General features: G+C 46.3%; 1 protein-coding gene across 1 annotated transcript in view; it reads left to right on the forward strand.

Annotated features, from left to right (window-relative positions):
- The window catches only part of LOC134933407 (START domain-containing protein 10-like), a 91,085-nt gene that overhangs the window by 60,818 nt on the left and 9,772 nt on the right, over positions 1 to 20,495 (forward strand). Inside the window, exon 2 of the mRNA XM_063928558.1 lies at positions 17,832 to 17,979. Coding sequence (XP_063784628.1) covers positions 17,832 to 17,979 — 148 coding nt within the window. The remainder of the gene's footprint in view (positions 1 to 17,831; positions 17,980 to 20,495) is intronic.

The following is a 20,495-nucleotide window of genomic DNA, read 5'->3' on the forward strand; positions in this document are numbered from 1 at the left end:
CTTGCATAAGAATGTATGGTTCCACGCGCAGTATGTGCCAGGACTTGAGAACGGAATTGCCGACGCGTTGTCCCGCGGTCAGTGGGAGAGATTCCGTTTGTTGGCACCCGAGGCCGATGAGCGGGGGTTTCAATGTCCCAGTTATGTCTGGCAGATGATCGGACCGGACTGGAGGGTCTAGCGATGCGGTCAGTGGCTCCGCACACGCTCAAGGCTTACGGTCAAGCTTGGAGCGAGTGGGAAGAGTTTGTCCGAGGACGTAGTCAAGAAGGTAAGAGCGGGCATCAGATGATGCTTTCTTTTATTTGGCAGCTTTTTGTCACGGGTAGGTCCAGAGCGGTGGTGTCCCGGTACTTAGCAGGGATTTAGTTTTTTAATAGAATCAAGGGTGTCCCTGACGTGACAAAGAGCGGGCTTCTTGTAAAGGCGATGAAAGGGTGGGCGCGCGTGGCGCCAACGCCGCCTGATAGGCAACGCCCCATCGATGCGGCCTTGCTACCGGCCGTCATCGATGCGGTAGGCAGTATCGCGTCGTCAATTTTTTAATCGCTTTTGTTCCAGTTGGCGTTCTCCATGGCTTACCATGGAGCCTTTCGGGTTTCGGAGCTGGTAGCGCCATCTAAGCGGGCAGACTCGCGCATGCTTCTGGATGACGTGGTGGTGGGTGAGAGGTCCTTGCTGTGCAGATTGCGTCGCTCTAAGACGGACCTAGTAGGTAGAGGGTGATGGGTCACTCTGGTACCGTCTCTGGAGGGGAACATTTGCCCGGTGAGATTGGCATTGAGCAGCAGTACGGCCCGGTGTGCAGGGGTCGTGGCTGCTGCATTATGACTGTTTACCTTTGATGAAATATCAGTTTCGTTGGATGCTGAGCCGCTGTCTGGCGAGCTTGGGCCTTTCACCTGCTGCTTTCGGTACGCATTCTTTCCGAATCGGGGCGGCGACGTCTGCTGCGTCGGCGGGTTTTTCCGTTGCGGAGATTCAGGCAGTGGGGCAATGGAAGTCATCAAGTTACAAACGATATATTCGCCCAGTTTCATGAGTTTTTAGTTTGATTAACAGTTCAGTTTTATTAGCCATTGTATAAGTTCATGTTGTAAGGTTAAGTACGTCCTTGTGCAGTTTGTGTCTGTTCGTCTCCCTTGTTCATCCTACTCAGAGATTAGCTACTCGCCGCTGCTGGCAGCGGGGTCTGGAGTTCTTTTGCGATTTTTTGCCTGCCTTGACGGACTGAATTCCAATCTACAATTCGGCTGATTAGTTACAACACGAAGTCCCTCAGCAGGTTTTTATGCTTTCACCTCCAGCTGAGTTCTTACATGTTTTTCCCATTTTAAACCCCCCCCCCCCTTTTATTTTCCTTATTTTACTTTGATCTTTCCCGTTGTGTGTTTATGTTACGCTTCGATTGGCTGGAAGCTTGTTTAGATCGGCTAGGCCGTGACTTATGCAAGACACGAAAACCCTTTTTTTCTTTTGGCAGATCCTTCAGGTTAATGCATTCAATAAGCTCCTGTTAGGATACTTATTAACCGATTTTTACTCCTTTCCTTCTCTTCAGGCTGGGTAGAAGACGATTTGGCAATCTGGGTAGTTGGCCACTCTTATGTTTACTGGGCAGCCAGGTTTTTGGCCTCGGAGGGGGCGCAGTTTTTTCCTTGGGCTCATGGCGTTCGTTGGCTTGGTTGGTGGGGGATGATGTGGCAAGATCTGAAGAGTAGATTGGTCAGTCAGGTCAGCGAGCATGGAGTCCCTAGGGTGCTGGTTGTCCATTTGGGTGGCAACGATCTGGGGAAGAGGACATCTTTGGAGCTGCGATGGGCCATGATGGAAGATCTGGCCAGTGTGGCCGCAGCGTGGCCCAATTGTGTTTTGGTGTTCTCTATGATGGTGCCAAGGTTGCGTTGGCGAGGAGTGGCGGACGGTCGCCCGATTGATGAGGCCAGGCAAAAGGTGAATGCGGCGGTGGCGAAGTGGGTGTTGGCTCACGGAGGGAAAGTGGTTCGCCACCCTAGGATTCGGTTTCGTGCCAGTCACCTTTTTCGGCCTGATGGTTTGCATCTGTCCAAGGAAGGGATGTTGTTTTTCCTGGAGGATCTGTTTCTGGTGTTGCAGGAGTTAGGTTGAGGGTATGGTGGCGGTGCGAAGACTCTGGGGAAGAGTCTTTCGCTGTTGGCGGAAAAGAACGGCAGGTTGTAGTTTGACTTGTTAGTTACAGTTGTTTACAGTATTGGTGTGGTTTATGTGCACTCACCTCCATTGACTTTTAAGGCCTCTAGATCACCCATCAGGGGGCAGCGTCATCACCCATCAGGGTGGGCAGTCAGCGTGGAGGTCTGAGTCGGGCACCTATTACCTATGTATGGTTTGTGGTAAATTAGGATCGTTTGGGTTTTAATGTTTTTTTTTTAGGTTATCGTCCGTGGAATATAGCCGTTCTTTTCTCTGACGTCCTAGTGGATGCTGGGTACTCCGTAAGGACCATGGGGAATAGACGGGCTCCGCAGGAGACTGGGCACTTCTTTAAAGAAAAGATTAGGTACTACATCTGGTGTGCACTGGCTCCTCCCTCTATGCCCCTCCTCCAGACCTCCGTTAGAATCTGTGCCCGGCCTGAGCTGGATGCACTTAGTGGGCTCTCCTGAGTTCACTATAAAGAAAAGTATTTGTTAGGTTTTTTATTTTCAGTGAGATCTGCTGGCAACAGACTTACTGCTACGTGGGACTTAGGGGAGAGAAGCAAACCTACCTGCTTGCAGCTAGCTTGTGCTTCTAGGCTACTGGACACCATTAGCTCCAGAGGGATCGAACACAGGGCCCGACCTCGATCGTCCGTTCCCAGAGTCGCGCCGCCGTCCCCCTTGCAGAGCCAGAAGACGGAAGAAACCGGAGAAAATCGGCGGCTGAAGACTCCGGTCTTCAATAAGGTAGCGCACAGCACTGCAGCTGTGCGCCATTGCTCCCACAGCACACCACACGCTCCGGTCACTGGTGGGTGCAGGGCGCTGGGGAGGGCGCCCTGGCAGTGGCGTCACAAGGGGGGTGCGGGGGGTGCGGCCCGCTCCCGGGTGTCACCCGCCGAGGGGTGACACCAAAATGCCGGCTCCTGCAGAGTGACAGAAGCCGAGTGCTGCACTGTTATATTATGTGCAGCACTCGGCTCCTGTCACTTTGTAGGAGCCAGCACTGCAGGGACAGCACCTCCCGAGAGTCAGCCCTCACCTCTCACACCCCCCAGTGAAAAAAAAACGGGTGTCGGGACGCGAAGCCCCGCCCTCCGCAAAGCCCCGCCCCCTTTACGGGCCTGCAATGGTTTAAAAACGGGTTCCGTCCGTGAAGCCCCGCCCCTCTATTTAAGCCCCGCCCATTCCCGCGAAGCCCCACCCCTTTTATCCTCGCTGCCGCACCGGGTGTCACAGAGGTGAGTGACGCCTCTGCGCCCTGGGCTGCAATTAGTATACCTTTTGGCACAAAAAAGCACATAATACAGTGTATAACACTGTATATGTGCAGAAACCCCCGCCATTAACGTTCTAAAAAGCGGGAGAAGCCCGCCGCTGAAGGGGCGGGGCTATCTCCCTCAGCACAGCCAGCGCCATTTTCTCTTCACAGCTCCGCTGGAAGGACGCTCCCCAGGCTCTCCCCTGCAGTATACACTACAGAAAGGGTAAAAAAGAGAGGGGGGGCACATAAATTTAGGCGCAAATTGTGATATAAGCAGCTATAGGGGGAAAATTCACTTTGTGTATAGTGTATATCCCTCTGTTATATAGCGCTCTGGTGTGTGCTGGCATACTCTCTCTCTTTGTCTCCCCAAAGGACTTTGTGGGGTCCTGTCCTCAGTCAGAGCATTCCCTGTGTGTGTGTGTGTGTGTGTGTGCGGTGTGTCGGTACGGCTGTGTCGACATGTTTGATGAGGACGCTTACGTGGAGGCGGAGCAGGTGCCGATAAGTGTGATGTCGCCCCCTGCGGGGCCGACACCTGAGTGGATGGATATGTGGAAGGTATTAACCGACAGTGTCAACTCCTTGCATAAAAGGTTCGATGACGCAGCTTTGGGACAGCCGGCATCTCAGCCCGCGCCTGCCCAGGCATCTCAGAGGCCGTCAGGGGCTCAAAAACGCCAGCTACCTCAGATGGCAGACACATATGTCGACACGGAGTCTGACTCCAGTGTCGACGAGGATGAGACAAATGTACAATCCACTAGGGCCATCCGATGCATGATTACGGCAATGAAAAATGTGTTGCACATTTCTGACATTAACCCGGTTACCACAAAAAAGGGTATTATGTTTGGGGAGAAAAAGCAGCAGTGACTTTTCCCCCATCTGATGAGTTAAATGAATTGTGTGAAGAAGCGTGGGGTTCCCCAGATAAGAAACTAGTAATTTCTAAGCGGTTACTCATGGCGTACCCTTTCCCGCCAACCGATAGGTTACGCTGGGAGACATCCCCTAAGGTGGACAAGGCGCTCACACGCTTATCAAAACAGGTGGCACTGCCTTCTCAGGATACGGCCACCTTAAAGGAGCCTGCAGATAGAAAGCAGGAGGCTATCCTGAAGTCTGTGTATACACACTCAGGTACTATACTGAGACCTGCTATTGCTTCAGCATGGATGTGTAGTGCTGCAGCAGCGTGGTCTGATTCCCTGTCTGATAACATTGATTCCCTTGACAGGGACACTATATTGCTAACCATAGAGCATATTAAAGACGTAGTCTTATATATGAGAGATGCACAGAGGGACATTTGCCGGCTGGCATCTAGAATTAATGCAATGTCCATTTCTGCCCGGAGAGTATTATGGACTCGGCAGTGGATAGGTGATGCTGATTCTAAAAGGCACATGGAAGTTTTGCCTTATAAGGGTGAGGAATTGTTTGGGGACGGTCTCTCGGACCTCGTTTCCACAGCAACAGCTGGGAAGTCGACTTTTTTACCTCAGGTTCCCTCACAGCCTAAGAAAGCACCGTATTATCAAGTACAGTCCTTTCGGCCTCAGAAAGGCAAGCGGGTTAGAGGCGCGTCCTTTCTGCCCAGAGGCAGGGGTAGAGGGAAAAAGCTGCACCATACAGCCAGTTCCCAAGAACAAAAATCCTCCCCTGCTTCCACTAAGTCCACCGCATGACGCTGGGGCTCCACATGTGGAGCCAGGTGCGGTGGGGGCCCGTCTCCGGAACTTCAGCGACCAGTGGGTTCGCTCACAGGTGGATCTCTGGGTTCTACAAGTGGTATCTCAGGGATACAAGCTGGAGTTCGAGACGTCTCCCCCTCGCCGTTACCTCAAATCAGCCTTGCCAGCTACTCCCCAGGACAGGGAGGTAGTACTGGCGGCAATTCACAAGCTGTACCTCCAGCTGGTGATAATCAAAGTTCCCCTCCTTCAACAGGGACGGGGTTACTATTCCACAATGTTTGTGGTACCGAAACCAGACGGTTCGGTGAGACCCATTCTAAATTTGAAATCCTTGAACACTTATATAAGGAAGTTCAAGTTCAAAATGGAATCGCTCAGGGCGGTTATTGCAAGCCTGGAAGAGGGGGATTACATGGTATCACTGGACATCAAGGATGCTTACCTACATGTCCCCATTTACCCACCTCACCAGGTATACCTCCGTTTTGTGGTACAGGACTGCCATTACCAATTCCAGACGTTGCCGTTTGGTCTGTCCACGGCGCCGAGGGTATTTACCAAAGTAATGGCCGAAATGATGATACTCCTTCGAAAGAAGGGAGTTATAATTATCCCATACTTGGACGATCTCCTTTATAAAGGCGAGGTCCATGGAGCAGTTGTTGGTCGGAGTAGCACTATCTCAGGTAGTGCTACAACAGCACGGCTGGATTCTGAATATCCCAAAGTCGCAGCTGGTTCCTACGACGCGTCTGCTGTTCCTGGGTATGATTCTGGACACAGAACAGAAGAAGGTGTTTCTCCCGGAGGAGAAGGCTCAGGAGTTGTCATCTCTGGTCAGAGACCTCCTGAAACCAAAACAGGTGTCGTGCATCACTGCACGCGAGTCCTGGGAAAGATGGTAGCTTCTTACGAAGCAATTCCATTCGGCAGGTTCCATGCAAAGATCTTTCAGTGGGATCTGTTAGACAAGTGGTCCGGATCGCATCTTCAGATGCATCGTCTGATCACCCTGTCCCCGAGGGCCAGGGTGTCTCTGCTGTGGTGGCTGCAGAGTGCTCATCTTCTCGAGGGCCGCAGATTCGGCATACAGGACTGGGTCCTGGTGACCACGGATGCAAGCCTCCGAGGTTGGGGGGCAGTCACTCAGGGAAAAAACTTCCAAGGACAATGGTCGAGTCAGGAGGCTTCCCTACACATAAATATTCTGGAACTAAGGGCCATTTACAATGCCCTAAGTCAGGCAAAACCCCTGCTTCAAAACCAGCCTGTGCTGATTCAGTCAGACAACATCACGGCGGTCGCCCATGTAAACCGACAGGGCGGCACAAGAAGCAGGATGGCGATGGCAGAAGCCACAAGGATTCTCCGATGGGCGGAAAATCACGTGATAGCACTGTCAGCAGTGTTCATTCCGGGAGTGGACAATTGGTAAGCAGACTTCCTCAGCAGGCACGACCTCCACCCGGGAGAGTGGGGACTTCATCCAGAAGTCTTCCAGCTGATTGTAAATCGTTGGGAAAGGCCACAGGTAGACATGATGGCGTCCCGCCTCAACAAAAAGCTAAAAAGATATTGCGCCAGGTCATGGGACCCTCAGGCGATAGCTGTGGACGCTCTAGTGACACCGTGGGTGTACCAGTCGGTTTATGTGTTCCCTCCTCTTCCTCTCATACCAAAGGTACTTAGGATAATAAGAAAGAGAGGAGTAAGAACTATACTCATCGTTCCGGATTGGCCAAGAAGGACTTGGTACCCGGAACTATAAGAAATGATCTCAGAGGACCCTTGGCCTCTGCCGCTCCGACAGGACCTGCTACAGCAGGGGCCCTGTCTGTTCCAAGACTTACCGCGGCTGCGTTTGACGGCATGGCGGTTGAATGCCGGATCCTGATGGAAAAGGGCATTCCGGTTGAAGTCATTCCTACGCTGATAAAAGCTAGGAAGGATGTGACAGCAAAACATTATCACCGCATATGGCGAAAATATGTTGCTTGGTGTGAGGCTATGAAGGCCCCAACAGAAGAATTTCAGCTGGGTCGATTTCTGCACTTCCTACAGTCAGGAGTGACTATGGGCCTAAAATTGGGATCCATTAAAGTCCAGATTTCGGCCCTGTCTATTTTATTTCAAAAAGAACTGGCTTCACTGCCTGAAGTTCAGACGCTTGTTAAGGGAGTGCTGCATATTCAGCCCCCTTTTGTGCCTCCAGTGGCACCTTTGGGATCTCAACGTTGTGTTGGATTTCCTAAAATCACATTGGTTTGAGCCTCTTCAGACCGTGGAGTTGAAATATATCACGTGGAAAGTGGTCATGCTTTTGGCCTTGGCTTCGGCTAGGCGTGTGTCAGAATTGGCGGCTTTGTCATGTAAAAGCCCCTATCTGATCTTCCATATGGACAGGGCAGAATTGAGGACTCGTCCCCAATTTCTCCCTAAGGTGGTATAAGCATTTCATTTGAACCAACCTATTGTGGTGCCTGCAGCTACTCGGGACTTGGAGGTTTCCAAGTTGCTGGATGTAGTCCGGGCCCTGAAAATCTATGTTTCCAGGACGGCTAGAGTCAGAAAAACTGACTCGCTGTTTATCCTGCATGCACCCAACAAGCTGGGTGCTCCTGCTTCTAAGCAGACTATTGCTCGCTGGATCTGTTGCACGATTCAACTTGCACATTCTGCGGCTGGACTGCCGCATCCTAAATCAGTCAAAGCCCATTCCACGAGGAAGGTGGGCTCTTCTTGGGCGGCTGCCCGAGGGGTCTCGGCTTTACAACTTTGCCGAGCTGCTACCTGGTCGGGATCAAACACGTTTGCAAAATTCTACAAGTTTGATACCCTGGCTGAGGAGGACCTTGAGTTTGCTCATTCGGTGCTGCAGAGTCATCCGCACTCTCCCGCCCATTTGGGAGCTTTGGTATAATCCCCATGGTCCTTACGGAGTACCCAGCATCCACTAGGACGTCAGAGAAAATAAGATTTTACTCACCGGTAAATCTATTTCTCGTAGTCCGTAGTGGATGCTGGGAGCCCGTCCCAAGTGCGGAATTCTGCAATACTTGTATATAGTTATTGCTTAACTATAGGGTTTTTTTGTTCTGAGCCATCAGTTTAATGAGGCTCAGTTGTTCTTCATACTGTTAACTGGGTATAGTTATCACGAGTTGTACGGTGTGATTGGTGTGGCTGGTATGAGTCTTACCCTGGATTCCAAATCCTTTCCTTGTAATGTCAGCTCTTCCGGGCACAGTTTCCCTAACTGAGGTCTGGAGGAGGGGCATAGAGGGAGAAGCCAGTGCACACCAGATGTAGTACCTAATCTTTTCTTTAAAGAAGTGCCCAGTCTCCTGCGGAGCCCGTCTATTCCCCATGGTCCTTACGGAGTACCCAGCATCCACTACGGACTACGAGAAATAGATTTACCGGTGAGTAAAATCTTATTTTTTCTGCCACCATATGCCGGCTGAATCGGCATGTTAACTTAAATTTTACTTTACAGGTTTTTTCTAATGGTTAGGGTACAATAAATAGCTAACAATTTTCTGCCAAATTCAAGTCTCTGTGTCATTATTTCTTGGTATTAAAGGTATTAAATGCTTTACTTTTTGAATAAGGGTCCACACATTATCATTAGGAGGTTTATTGGAATGCTACGTCTGTCAGCAACATTGAATACCAGCTAGTGTAATGTAAGCCAAAGAAAATGACAAATCAGTGGCAGGACATTCATGTGATTACTAATTTTCTGTCCTGGGAACTCCTCACCTGACAATGCGGGCTAAGGGCCATAGCTATGATTCCAGCTGTCCATTACTTTATAGTAAGGAACATCATGCAAGTACAGTATATTGTAGCAGAATCATAGAATGTTTAGTAGATGATTGAGATGATCCGGTGTGTAGTATGTCTCTGGGATTTGATAAAGCTAAATATTTATCTTATATAATACCCTTTATGAGGTCTAAGAACACTGTACGCTATCTACGTATGAAGTACCGTAAGGGTACGCTCGTTGCGTAACAATCGCTTAGCCGTAGTCGAGACGCTCAAGCGTCACGTTCGCTCACGGCCAAGAGATCACAGGCAGGCACGCTATTGGCTGCTGACTAACGTAATGATTCGCTATAGCGTAGCGGACGCTCGGGACCACGAGGAGATCACCAGCGGCGCTGACGCTAACAATGTTAAACCTATAACTCTAAACCATAAACAATGTAATATGCTGTAAAACCTTAGTGTATAGATAGAGTGTAAATGCAACACAGTGTAACCTTATTAACTCAAAAGCTGTATGAGCGTCACCGACGCTCTGAGAATACTTAACACTATAAGAAATACACAGATACCTGGGCTTAGGGTCCAACGCCTAATATATATATATATATATATATATATATATATATATATTATGAATGATATACTTGCAAAAGAATTAATACAAATACAAATCATACACTACAATATAACATAGACTACCTAACCAGATAACTACACAGGAAATATAATACAATTACTATTTAAGAGAAAATAAGAGAGAAAGAGGAGAAGAGAGAGAGAAATTGGCCCACAATAACAAGAAGATCAATGTAGTTGCGGAGAAAAACTTACGCACAAAGGAAACGATCGCATGCGCCTCTGGACATCCAGCTCCCGATTTTCAGCAATGATAACCGTTGAAGAGTGAGAGCTGGATGTGATCGGCCTGTCTATTTATGCCCCACACACAATGCAATTCAATGGTCCCTACAATCTCATTGTTCATTGGACACAGGAATTCCTCCTCGCATTATAACAAAAGGTCATAGGTTGATTCATACAGGTGGGCCGTGACTATTTCCAACAGCTCAGGTGGGAGGGAAACTGGGTTTCCCGCCGCATGGATAAGTAAGTGCAAATACAGTAAATGTTCATAAACTTCTTATGTCCATAACTATTCGCACGAGCGATTAATCCGCTTCAAACCAACACCGGAATATTGCTAATTAAATACTCTTCCGATGGGTACTAAACACCACTGTATTACTCCTGTCTGACCCTTCGTATCAAACAAAGAGGGATTTCTCTATTCACGAACATTCTATATTAACCAAACTTTCAGAATCTATCAAAGGGACCATGATCTACAAAATACATTATATAGTGAAAATATGTAACGATTGAGTCGCACGCTACGATCACATAAACTCTACCGTAAATACGCATACCGTGCGCCTGCGGGTGCCCGCGACTGTGAGTATGCGCACGTACGGGAGAGCGTACGCATGCGCAGCAGGGACCTGTGTGAGGTGCAAATATGGTAGTGTGCATAGAGATATTTTTCTGACTTTGACAGTCCACCCTTTGGCAGTCAACAATAACTGCCACCTTCTAAAACATTTCAAAAAGAGAAAAATATATGTCAGGGGTTAATACATTTCCATGGTTGGGTAAGGGAGGAGAGAGGAGAAGGTGTGAAGAGGGTATGACCTAGTGAGATAGCAGAAGCATGTGTGTATGAGTCCATGTTTGGGGGGTCATGTATCATCGTGCCGTACGTGTGGTACATCAAGCTTCGAGGTATTGCGAAGTATACATTTGAATTCCTTCTTATCCCGTGGTACGGGTCTGTGGATGGGCTGTCAAACTTTACCGAGCTCTTTTCGGCTTTGGTTGTAACAAAATGGGGGAGCACATTTTAGTTGATGATACATGAATGGGGGAGATATGTTATTGCTGATATCTGTGCCTGTATTCCCTATCGACTATGTGTGTCATTACCTGAGGGTTGTAGAAATGAAGAAAAGACATAATTACGGTAAATGCGGTGGTATTCTATGTCAGGTAAATGTACATTCGTCGATTGAGGTCTTGTTTGGTGTCTGTTGAATGCAGTCTTCTTTGTGCTTTTGCCCATAAGGTGCGAGCAAAAGCTGTCAATGTCCATAGATTTACAAAAGTGTTGGGCTAGCGTAATTTTAAAATTTCTAGGGAAACTGGGGATCCATGGCATAGTTCATCAAAATCTGTGTATCAGGTTGTCAAAACTTCTTCTTTAATCCATCTGTTGTCTGTATATCGGCTCATCAAATTCCTCGTCCAAGTGGGTCTTTTTACCTTGGAGGAAACGGAAAAACAGGTGAAAGAAACGGACCGTAGAAATCGCATTTTCATCACATCATTGTTTCTACATTTGGGTCATAAATCAAGTCCATTGGAATTACAGTTTCCTCACTCCTTAAACTCATTACCCTAGTACGACGATTGCACCTCATTAAAGCCTGACCGCATCTAAATATCAAACCAATCGTTATGATAACACCTAAGATACATAGGAGAAACTTCCCAACATCCATTATGACTCCTTGAGCCCAGTCTCCTAAACCAGAGAACCAATTTCGCGGGTTCAACCATGACACCCAACCAGTCAGCTCATTACCTACAGCAGCAAGAGTGAGATTGTGTCTCCTGCGAAATTCCCACTTCAGTTGGAGAATATCGTCCATCTTTTGGTCTATGACCTCGACCGGGTCCTCGGTGCTATTCGTAATATATGTGCAACATTTCACGCCGTATTGTGTTGCCAGTGTGACACAATATCCGCCTGTCACTGCTGTGAGGTAATTAAGAACCATTCTATGCTGTACCAGTTCTGTTTTATAAGCCTGAAGTTCTCTTCCAGTATACCTAAACGTGTCATCATACATTTCAGTGATATTATCTAACAAATTTGCAAGCGCAGATATGTATTTATAATTCAACACTCCTCTAGCGGTGCGAGTGATATCTAACGTGATTAGAAACTGAATCCCGGTGGATTCATGGATCATGTCAGAGGCCAGATGCTCTGTTCTTTCTATCAGATGCTGTTTAACTACGTGCTCATAATGGGTGTGAGTATAAGGAGTTTGGGCAACACGGTGTATGTCTTTCATTTTGTCATGTGATACAGTCATTACTTCAGGCAGTACTTTTCCAATATAACACAATCCTTCAGAGTTTGGGGCAAGCCACTTATACGCCTTTCTCCCGCATATGAAATATGCATCATCGGGGAGAACATATGGGACGGAGTAGGACATAACCATATTACACACCTTCCATGTGAAATCTCCTAACCCTAATTCTTCCATCTGCTTAGTACACGTATCAGGTTGTACGATATGTGCACAGTATCCTGGTGATACCTCTCCAACTCTCGTAATCCTATTTCCTAAGGTATACCTATACCGGAAAGATTTTCCTCTACTGGCTATGTGGCGTATAAGCTCTGTATCTGTAGGCATTCTATCTGCTCTATGCGAAAAGGTCATGGTTTGATTACTCCATGACACTTCCCAATTTCCCGGCTTTCGGGGATTGGAGATGTTAAAACATAATAGGGACCTATCCACATGGTATTGGTGGAGCTTCAAACTAGGAGGGCTGGAGATATTAAACCTCCTGTCCACCGGTCTCCCACCACTTAACTCAAGTACCTCCCCTAACGTTAAAGGAAATGGTACTAGCCCTGATTTGCTATGACCTTGAGATACTTGAGAGCATACCCAACAATCTGTTTTATTTAACACACTACCCACTCAATGGATGCCGGTCCATATGGATATTAAAACTGGATTGGCATTTCTTTATGCACCCATCCTCAATGACATTGTTACAGAGCCGACAGATACAGTTTTCTTCAGCTAACAATCCTTCACAATTCCTTCTATGGTCAATGCTATCGGATCGTTTTCTGATACTCGCCTTTACTTGTTGGTTAAGTTGTTCTTGGAAAACTACGCCTCCATCTTTATCATCAGAACCCATTCCAGAACCTCTCTCGACCTCCATGGTACTCTCGCCGGAACAGACTGCTCTGGTCAACATCATGGTCAACAGGAAAAATCCATATCACAGTCTCTTGGGGCAAGTCCATCTTACAGGAGGAGAAAAGAAGAAATTTGTAATGGGGTACAGAAAATCAGTTTGAGGGGGAGAGAAACTTGTTACGATAATTAGTTCTCTCGTCTTGTTGTTCTTCTTGTTCTGCTGTCTTCTCAAAGGTGCTGTCTCTCAGTCTTCCAAACGAACATTCTGGTGATGCAATATTCCCTCCAAACCAGCGATCTTTCTGACCCTCCGTTAGGGGGGTTTGATTATTGCCTTTACCGATTTGGTCGCGTCCACCTGGATGTCTTGTGTGATGGCTGCTGGAAGTGGTGCCGACATCGTGTTGAGTTCACTTTCTTGCTCGTATTCCTGAGGGAAGTTTGACATGGGGTGCAACTTGCACGGGTTAATAGTTGTACATTTAACAGCATTACAATTATCATTGTTATGTTTATTACACTTATTCTTATCATCTATACTACAGTTGCTAAGTGCGTTTTTATTGTTCAACATTGTGCCTTTCTCCGCAACCATAATCCTCTCCATTGCCACATCTCTCCTCCCAAGATGAGAGTCAGGTATGTCAGTTAGCTCTTTTTGCATTTCACTTTCCTGTTGCCATAACTTTAAACAATCATAATGTTTGATCCGTCTCTTTGCTGGTTCAATAAGACCTATCCTTCTCCTTAGATTTAGTAACACTTCTGGGCTAAAGCTACCTATTCTTGGGAATTTCTCCCCGTCCAGTACAGTCATTCTTTCCCATTCATCACATAAAACCTCTATGTGTGAACCGTATTTTTCACACATTACATACCTGGCCGACCCGATTGGTCGGTTTACTAAATCAACCCGAACCGAGGTTGATCGCCCCCTACCTGAACAACTGGCCCCCATAACTTGCAGGTGTTGCTTTTCTTCAGCGAACCCTTACAAAAACCAAGATGCCCGGGGCAGGCTGGCGGTGAAGTTTACCGAGTACTCCACTCACTTCTCGCCCACGTTGGCCAGTAACACAATCACTGTATCCAGAGCTGTTGTACCCAACCTAGGGCCCCTGTGAACCTTTATTTACTGGGGCGCGTTCCCCAGCAAGTATCGGTTGTTGGATAGTTCCTGAGTGACCAGCGAACTTCCCTTAAAATAAAAAAAATTACACAAATCACGTTAGAATGTACAAATAGCGTTTATGACCTTCGTACACGAATAGTACCGGTCAGGTTTACTAATGCACACAATTACGTGCGGTACAATCGTTCAGCACATAAGCAACTAATCTTATGTACTGAGCGACCAACGGAATCGAAAATTACGGCTGCGAATTCCTTCAGCCAGAGCTTGTATGGCCTATATGGGTGTTGCACCAACCCTTTTAGGTGTTGTGCCTGTGGACTGTATAGCGGACTTCCTTGTCTGCTGTACCTGAACCTGCTGGTCTGCTATGACCTCCTGGTCTGTTACAGTATGACCTCCTGGTCTGCTACACTCTAATGCTCAAAGTGTATGTTTTAACCAGGGATGCCTCCCTAGCCACCATGTACGTCACTTACACGCATGTACCTCACGAGAACTCGACTTTTCTTGTGGTTCAACCTCAAAAATTGTAAAAACAAACACTCACTCACCACATATACACTTTTGTTTCTATTTCTATTTCTGCGCAGAAATTTTCTTTAGACCAGATGTGTTACCAATTAGGAGAAGGATCTGTTCATTTAAATTTTGAATGTTAAAATAGATTTGCGCGATTTATCGCCTTGCGTTATTTACCGCGTTGCGCTATTTATCGCGTTGAAAAAAATTAACACTTGTGATTTGAGTTACGTGGGCGTACCCATATGCTCCGTTGCGTAATATACGCTGCGTGCGTCGGCCCTTGGGTTGCGTACGCAAGTCTCAGTCCTTTGTTAGAGACACGTGTACGCAAAGCAAAGATCCACCGTAACACAATTTATACGTTTATCAATGTAGATGATCCTTTATCATCTACCGCGCACCACACTGACTTCGCCTTGTCTCTCAGGCACAGCTGTGTTTGTCTATACTTTAACTATATTACCTTTTTACTCTTAAACTATGAAATAGCGGCAAATCTCTCTTAGCACGTTTATCAACTATAAAACTGGCAAACAGGAGAGTGATATACGAAAATACACAAATGAAAAAAAGAAATGCAGATATATATGTGTGCGTGCGTGTGTACGCAAGACAGAAAAATAAACCGTTTTAAAAAAGACTAGCGTGTTGTTCTTACCTCCGGTTCCCGGATTCCTTCAGCACCCTTTACTAAGAGAAGCAGACGCTTATCCAAACAGCACTACGAGGAATATGATCTCCCGCCCTTTGCTGCTGGATAATGTCTGCTGAAATTACCTAGTGCAGATATGTGAAGGACAGGACGAGCCCGCAATTGATAAAGCTAAATATTTATCTTATATAATACCCTTTATGAGGTCTAAGAACACTGTACGTTATCTACGTATGAAGTACCGTAAGGGTACGCTCGTTGCGTAACAATCGCTTAGCCGTAGTCGAGACGCTCAAGCGTCACGTTCGCTCACGGCCAAGAGATCACAGGCAGGCACGCTATTGGCTGCTGACTAACGTAATGATTCGCTATAGCGTAGCGGACGCTCAGGACCACGAGGAGATCACCAGCGGCGCTGACGCTAACAATGTTAAACCTATAAATCTAAACCATAAACAATGTAATATGCTGTAAAACCTTAGTGTATAGATAGAGTGTAAATGCAACACAGTGTAACCTTATTAACTCAAAAGCTGTATGAGCGTCACCGACGCTCTGAGAATACTTAACACTATAAGAAATACACAGATACCTGGGCTTAGGGTCCAACGCCTAATATATATATATTATGAATGATATACTTGCAAAAGAATTAATACAAATACAAATCATACACTACAATATAACATAGACTACCTAACCAGATAACTACACAGGAAATATAATACAATTACTATTTAAGAGAAAATAAGAGAGAAAGAGGAGAAGAGAGAGAGAAATTGGCCCACAATAACAAGAAGATCAATGTAGTTGCGGAGAAAAACTTACGCACAAAGGAAACGATCGCATGCGCCTCTGGACATCCAGCTCCCGATTTTCAGCAATGATAACCGTTGAAGAGTGAGATCGGCCTGTCTATTTATGCCCCACACACAATGCAATTCAATGGTCCCTACAATCTCATTGTTCATTGGACACAGGAATTCCTCCTCGCATTATAACAAAAGGTCATAGGTTGATTCATACAGGTGGGCCGTGACTATTTCCAACAGCTCAGGTGGGAGGGAAACTGGGTTTCCCGCCGCATGGATAAGTAAGTGCAAATACAGTAAATGTTCATAAACTTCTTATGTCCATAACTATTCGCACGAGCGATTAATCCGCTTCAAACCAACACCGGAATATTGCTAATTAAATACTCTTCCGATGGGTACTAAACACCACTGTATTACTCCTGTCTGACCCTTCGTATCAAACAAAGAGGGATTTCTCTATTCACGAACATTCTATATTAACCAAACTTTCAGAATCTATCAAAGGGACCATGATCTACAAAATACATTATATAGTGAAAATATGTAACGATTGAGTCGCACGCTACGATCACATAAACTCTACCGTAAATACGCATACCGTGCGCCTGCGGGTGCCCGCGACTGTGAGTATGCGCACGTACGGGAGAGCGTACGCATGCGCAGCACGGACCTGTGTGAGGTGCAAATATGGTAGTGTGCATAGAGATATTTTTCTGACTTTGACAGATTAAATGGGAGTAAATGGTTGCTTTCTTTTTGTAATTTATTTTACTTTCCAAAAATATAAATCTTATTTTCTGCGAATTGCAAAAACAAATTTAGAAGGAACTACAGTAAACACCATCTTCTGTGTACCTTGAAAGTGTTTTCTCTTAGGGCAGTCTTGATCGATGATTTAGCGACACATTTCATATTAGTGACCATTCGAAGTGTCATGGCCTCTTCCAGGTTACTTCAAACCATTACAGGGGTGGCCCGTGTGTGTGTGGGTGTGGGTGTGGGTGTGGGTGTGTGTGTGTTGGGTGTTTGGGAAGAAGTGGAGGTGAAGAGTATTTATATACAGTAGCTCCCCTGCTACCTGCAAGTAGAGTTGGCTTTCCAAGTTTAGACGTTCTAATGTAGGCCTGGCCAACCTGTGGCTCTTCAGCTGTTGTGAAACTACACATCCCAGCATACCCTACCACAGTTTTAGCATTACCTAGTAGCACAGTTGTAGCAGGGCATGCTGGATCTTGTAGTTTCACAACACCGGAAGAGCCACAGGTTGGCCAGTCCTGTTCTAATTTTAGTTTCTATGAACTACTCAAAAAAAAAAAAGAAAACAGATATGAAATTTAAGAGATGGGTGGGAGGTGGTGTATTTTACAAAAATCAGAGAAGGATCCCAGGAAAAAATGCAACATTACATGCAAAAATGTTGTTATTCCCACTCTAATCCACAAAGCAGCTAATTTTTTCATGAAACCACCTAGAGGAAAGTGTGTTCCTACAGATTAGAGTTTAAGGGGGGGGTTCAATAAATTCATCTTAACCGTTTTATCCCACACAGAGGCTGGCCTGTGCACACCATGACGCTGTAGTAAGGAATTTTAATGTGTCTCCACCGACAAAGGACTTAGCCAAATGGCTTGAACAACAATTGCTGAACTGCATCCAGTGGGGGTCTACTCCTCTATACCAGTGAAACATACTGTGTTCATTTACAATATAAGATAATATAAACCTGTACGGGAGTAATATCTGTATAACCTGACGTTGTTCTTTTGTCTTCTTTCTCAGATGCGAATTGTTTGCAAAGATGTTGCTGCTGAGGTCATGTATGACGTTCTTCATGACACAAACTATCGCAAGAAGTGGGACACCAACATGATAGATACCTATGACATTGGAAGACTTACGGTCAATGCAGATGTGGGGTACTACTCATGTAAGGCACTTTGTATGATATGTATCCTTGGGTAATGTTCTGTTGTCTTATGGTGGTGGGGGTCACAACTAAGAGAACATCATTTCATGGTGTGAATTCAATCTTCACCTATGAACCAATGTAAGTAAAATACCAATGTGCTGTAGGCTATAATTATGACCTCCCCTAGAGTAGCCTACAAGTCGGTGTGTGATATACCAGCAATGGATAAATGAGATTACTGCTGGTACAGTAAGAGATTTTTGGAGCTTCTGTACTCTAACTCTGGAAGTATGTTTAGATGGAGCACGGCATGCACTTTTCTTTTGAAGGGCACCAGCAAGAACAGCCTGGTTCAGAGTTGCAAGCAACTTTTTTTTTTTTTTGTGGACATATTTTGCAAATTTTTGCACTGTGCATGCACTAAGGGATTCAGTATGATATACCGACACCGACATCCCAGACACCAGTATGTCAGTAGCGGGGCGAGCGCTAGAAGCCACGCTATGGGCACGGTGGCTCGCTATGCTTGCCACAGATGATATTCTTCCTCTATGGGTGTCGACAGAGGGAGAATAGCCTGTGTCGCTGGGATTCCGGCACCGGCATTTCACCTCTTGTTGGGATTCCGGCATCTGTATTGTGATTGCCAGGATCCCGACTGGTGGTATGTTAACCTCTTCCTGCACTAAGGGGGTCATTCCGAGTTGTTCGCTCGTTGCTGATTTTCGCAACGGAGCGATTAAGGCAAAAATGCGCATGCGCATGGTACGCAGTGCGCATGCGGTATTTTAGCACAAACCTTAGTAGATTTTCTCGCGTCCGAACGAAGAATTTTCATCGTTGAAGTGATCGGAGTGTGATTGACAGGAAGTGTGTGTTTCTGGGCGGAAACTGACCGTTTTCTGGGAGTGTGCGGAAAAACGCAGGCGTGCCAGGATAAAACGCGGGAGTGTCTGGAGAAACGGGGGAGTGGCTGGCCGAATGCAGGGCGTGTTTGTGACGTCAAACCAGGAACGAAATGGGCTGAGCTGATCGCAGTGTAGGAGTAAGTCTCGAGCTACTCAGAAACTGCTAAGAATTTTCTATTCGCAATTCTGCTAATCTTTCGTTCGCAATTCTGCTAAGCTAAGATACACTCCCAGAGGGCAGCGGCCTATCGTGTGCAATGCTGCTAAAATCTGCTAGCGAGCGCACAACTCGGAATGAGGACCCAAGTGTATGCGACTAAGGACAAATATAGCATCTCCGTAGCATCTCGCCTTGCAGCTAAATGGTTGTGACTGGGTGTACGCACGTAAACTACATGTTCTGGGGGGGGGGGTCTTGGACGTTCGGGCAAAATCGCAAGGTATGCAGCTTTGCACTATGCACTATGCACTATGTGCATGTGTTGACATTGCAGAGTTGTATAAGCAGACCACAGTGGATGATTCACTGTGAACAGCCCAGTAACTTAACCACTGTGACTCTCTAGCAAAGTCTCACCCAGTAATCTTGGGTTCGGAACTGAAGCCTCCCTTGAGAACAGGAAGACTGGACTAAGCACAGTAGCGCACTCTTCTTTCAGCGGAGTTCTTGCACCAAGAATAGACCTGGTGCAATGCATACTGGCAGTGGGGACATTTGCTTTCCCGGTTAGATGGTTATGGGCGAATAGATGCAGCCAATGCCGGAGTAGTGGTAAAAAGTGTGGCAGACTTGCGTAGTTCTCTTAATCAGCACCTAAATTAATTTTTTAATCAAGAATTGGGCTAATTTACTGGGGCAGGGGGTGAGATGTAATGAATTCCAAGTTCAGTGGCTGTGCGGAATGCCGGCCGAACTCGGACATTTTTTTTTTTTTTAAATGAGCAATCATTTATAAGGCCTAGTTTAGGCTTGTATATGATTGCCCCTTTAAAAAAAAAAAAAAGTCCAAATTCGGCCGGCATCCCACATGGCCGCTGAACTCATTACAACCCGTCCAGGGTCTCAAAAGATAGCTGACTCTATAACTTCCAGCTAGGCTGCCCCATAGAAAAAACTCTGCTAACAGCAATTTACTCCAAAAGGCTACGTTGTTGTTGTTTTTTGAGCTTGCTACAATAAAAAGCCCCAGTAATGTCCTCCCCATGAAAAACTATGGGGACTTTCCTGTGAGCGCTGTTAATGGAAAAGCAGGAAATCTCCCCAAAACAGCCATTTACGCATGTTTTAAGAGAATTAGTTTGATAAATATTCCCTTTTATTAACTAAAGTTAGGGTAGTTCCTGAATGTCAGACTGCGAAGTGGACTTTCTTTTCTTTGTTCTGTTTTTTTTTGTTTTTTGAAAGCACAAATAAATGATGAGTCCGTAATTGGGGCAGTACGGATGGTGTAATGGTTAGCATTACTGCCTCACAGCACTGAGGTCATGGGTACGATTCCCACCATGGCCTAACTGTGTGGAGTTTGTATATTCTCCCCGTACTTGCGTGGGTTTCCTCCGGGTACTCTGGTTTCCTCCCACAATCCAAAAATATACAGGTAGGTTAATTGGCTCCCAACAAAATTA

Source organism: Pseudophryne corroboree, chromosome 6, assembly GCF_028390025.1.
Source record: "Pseudophryne corroboree isolate aPseCor3 chromosome 6, aPseCor3.hap2, whole genome shotgun sequence".
Taxonomy (NCBI): domain Eukaryota; kingdom Metazoa; phylum Chordata; class Amphibia; order Anura; family Myobatrachidae; genus Pseudophryne; species Pseudophryne corroboree.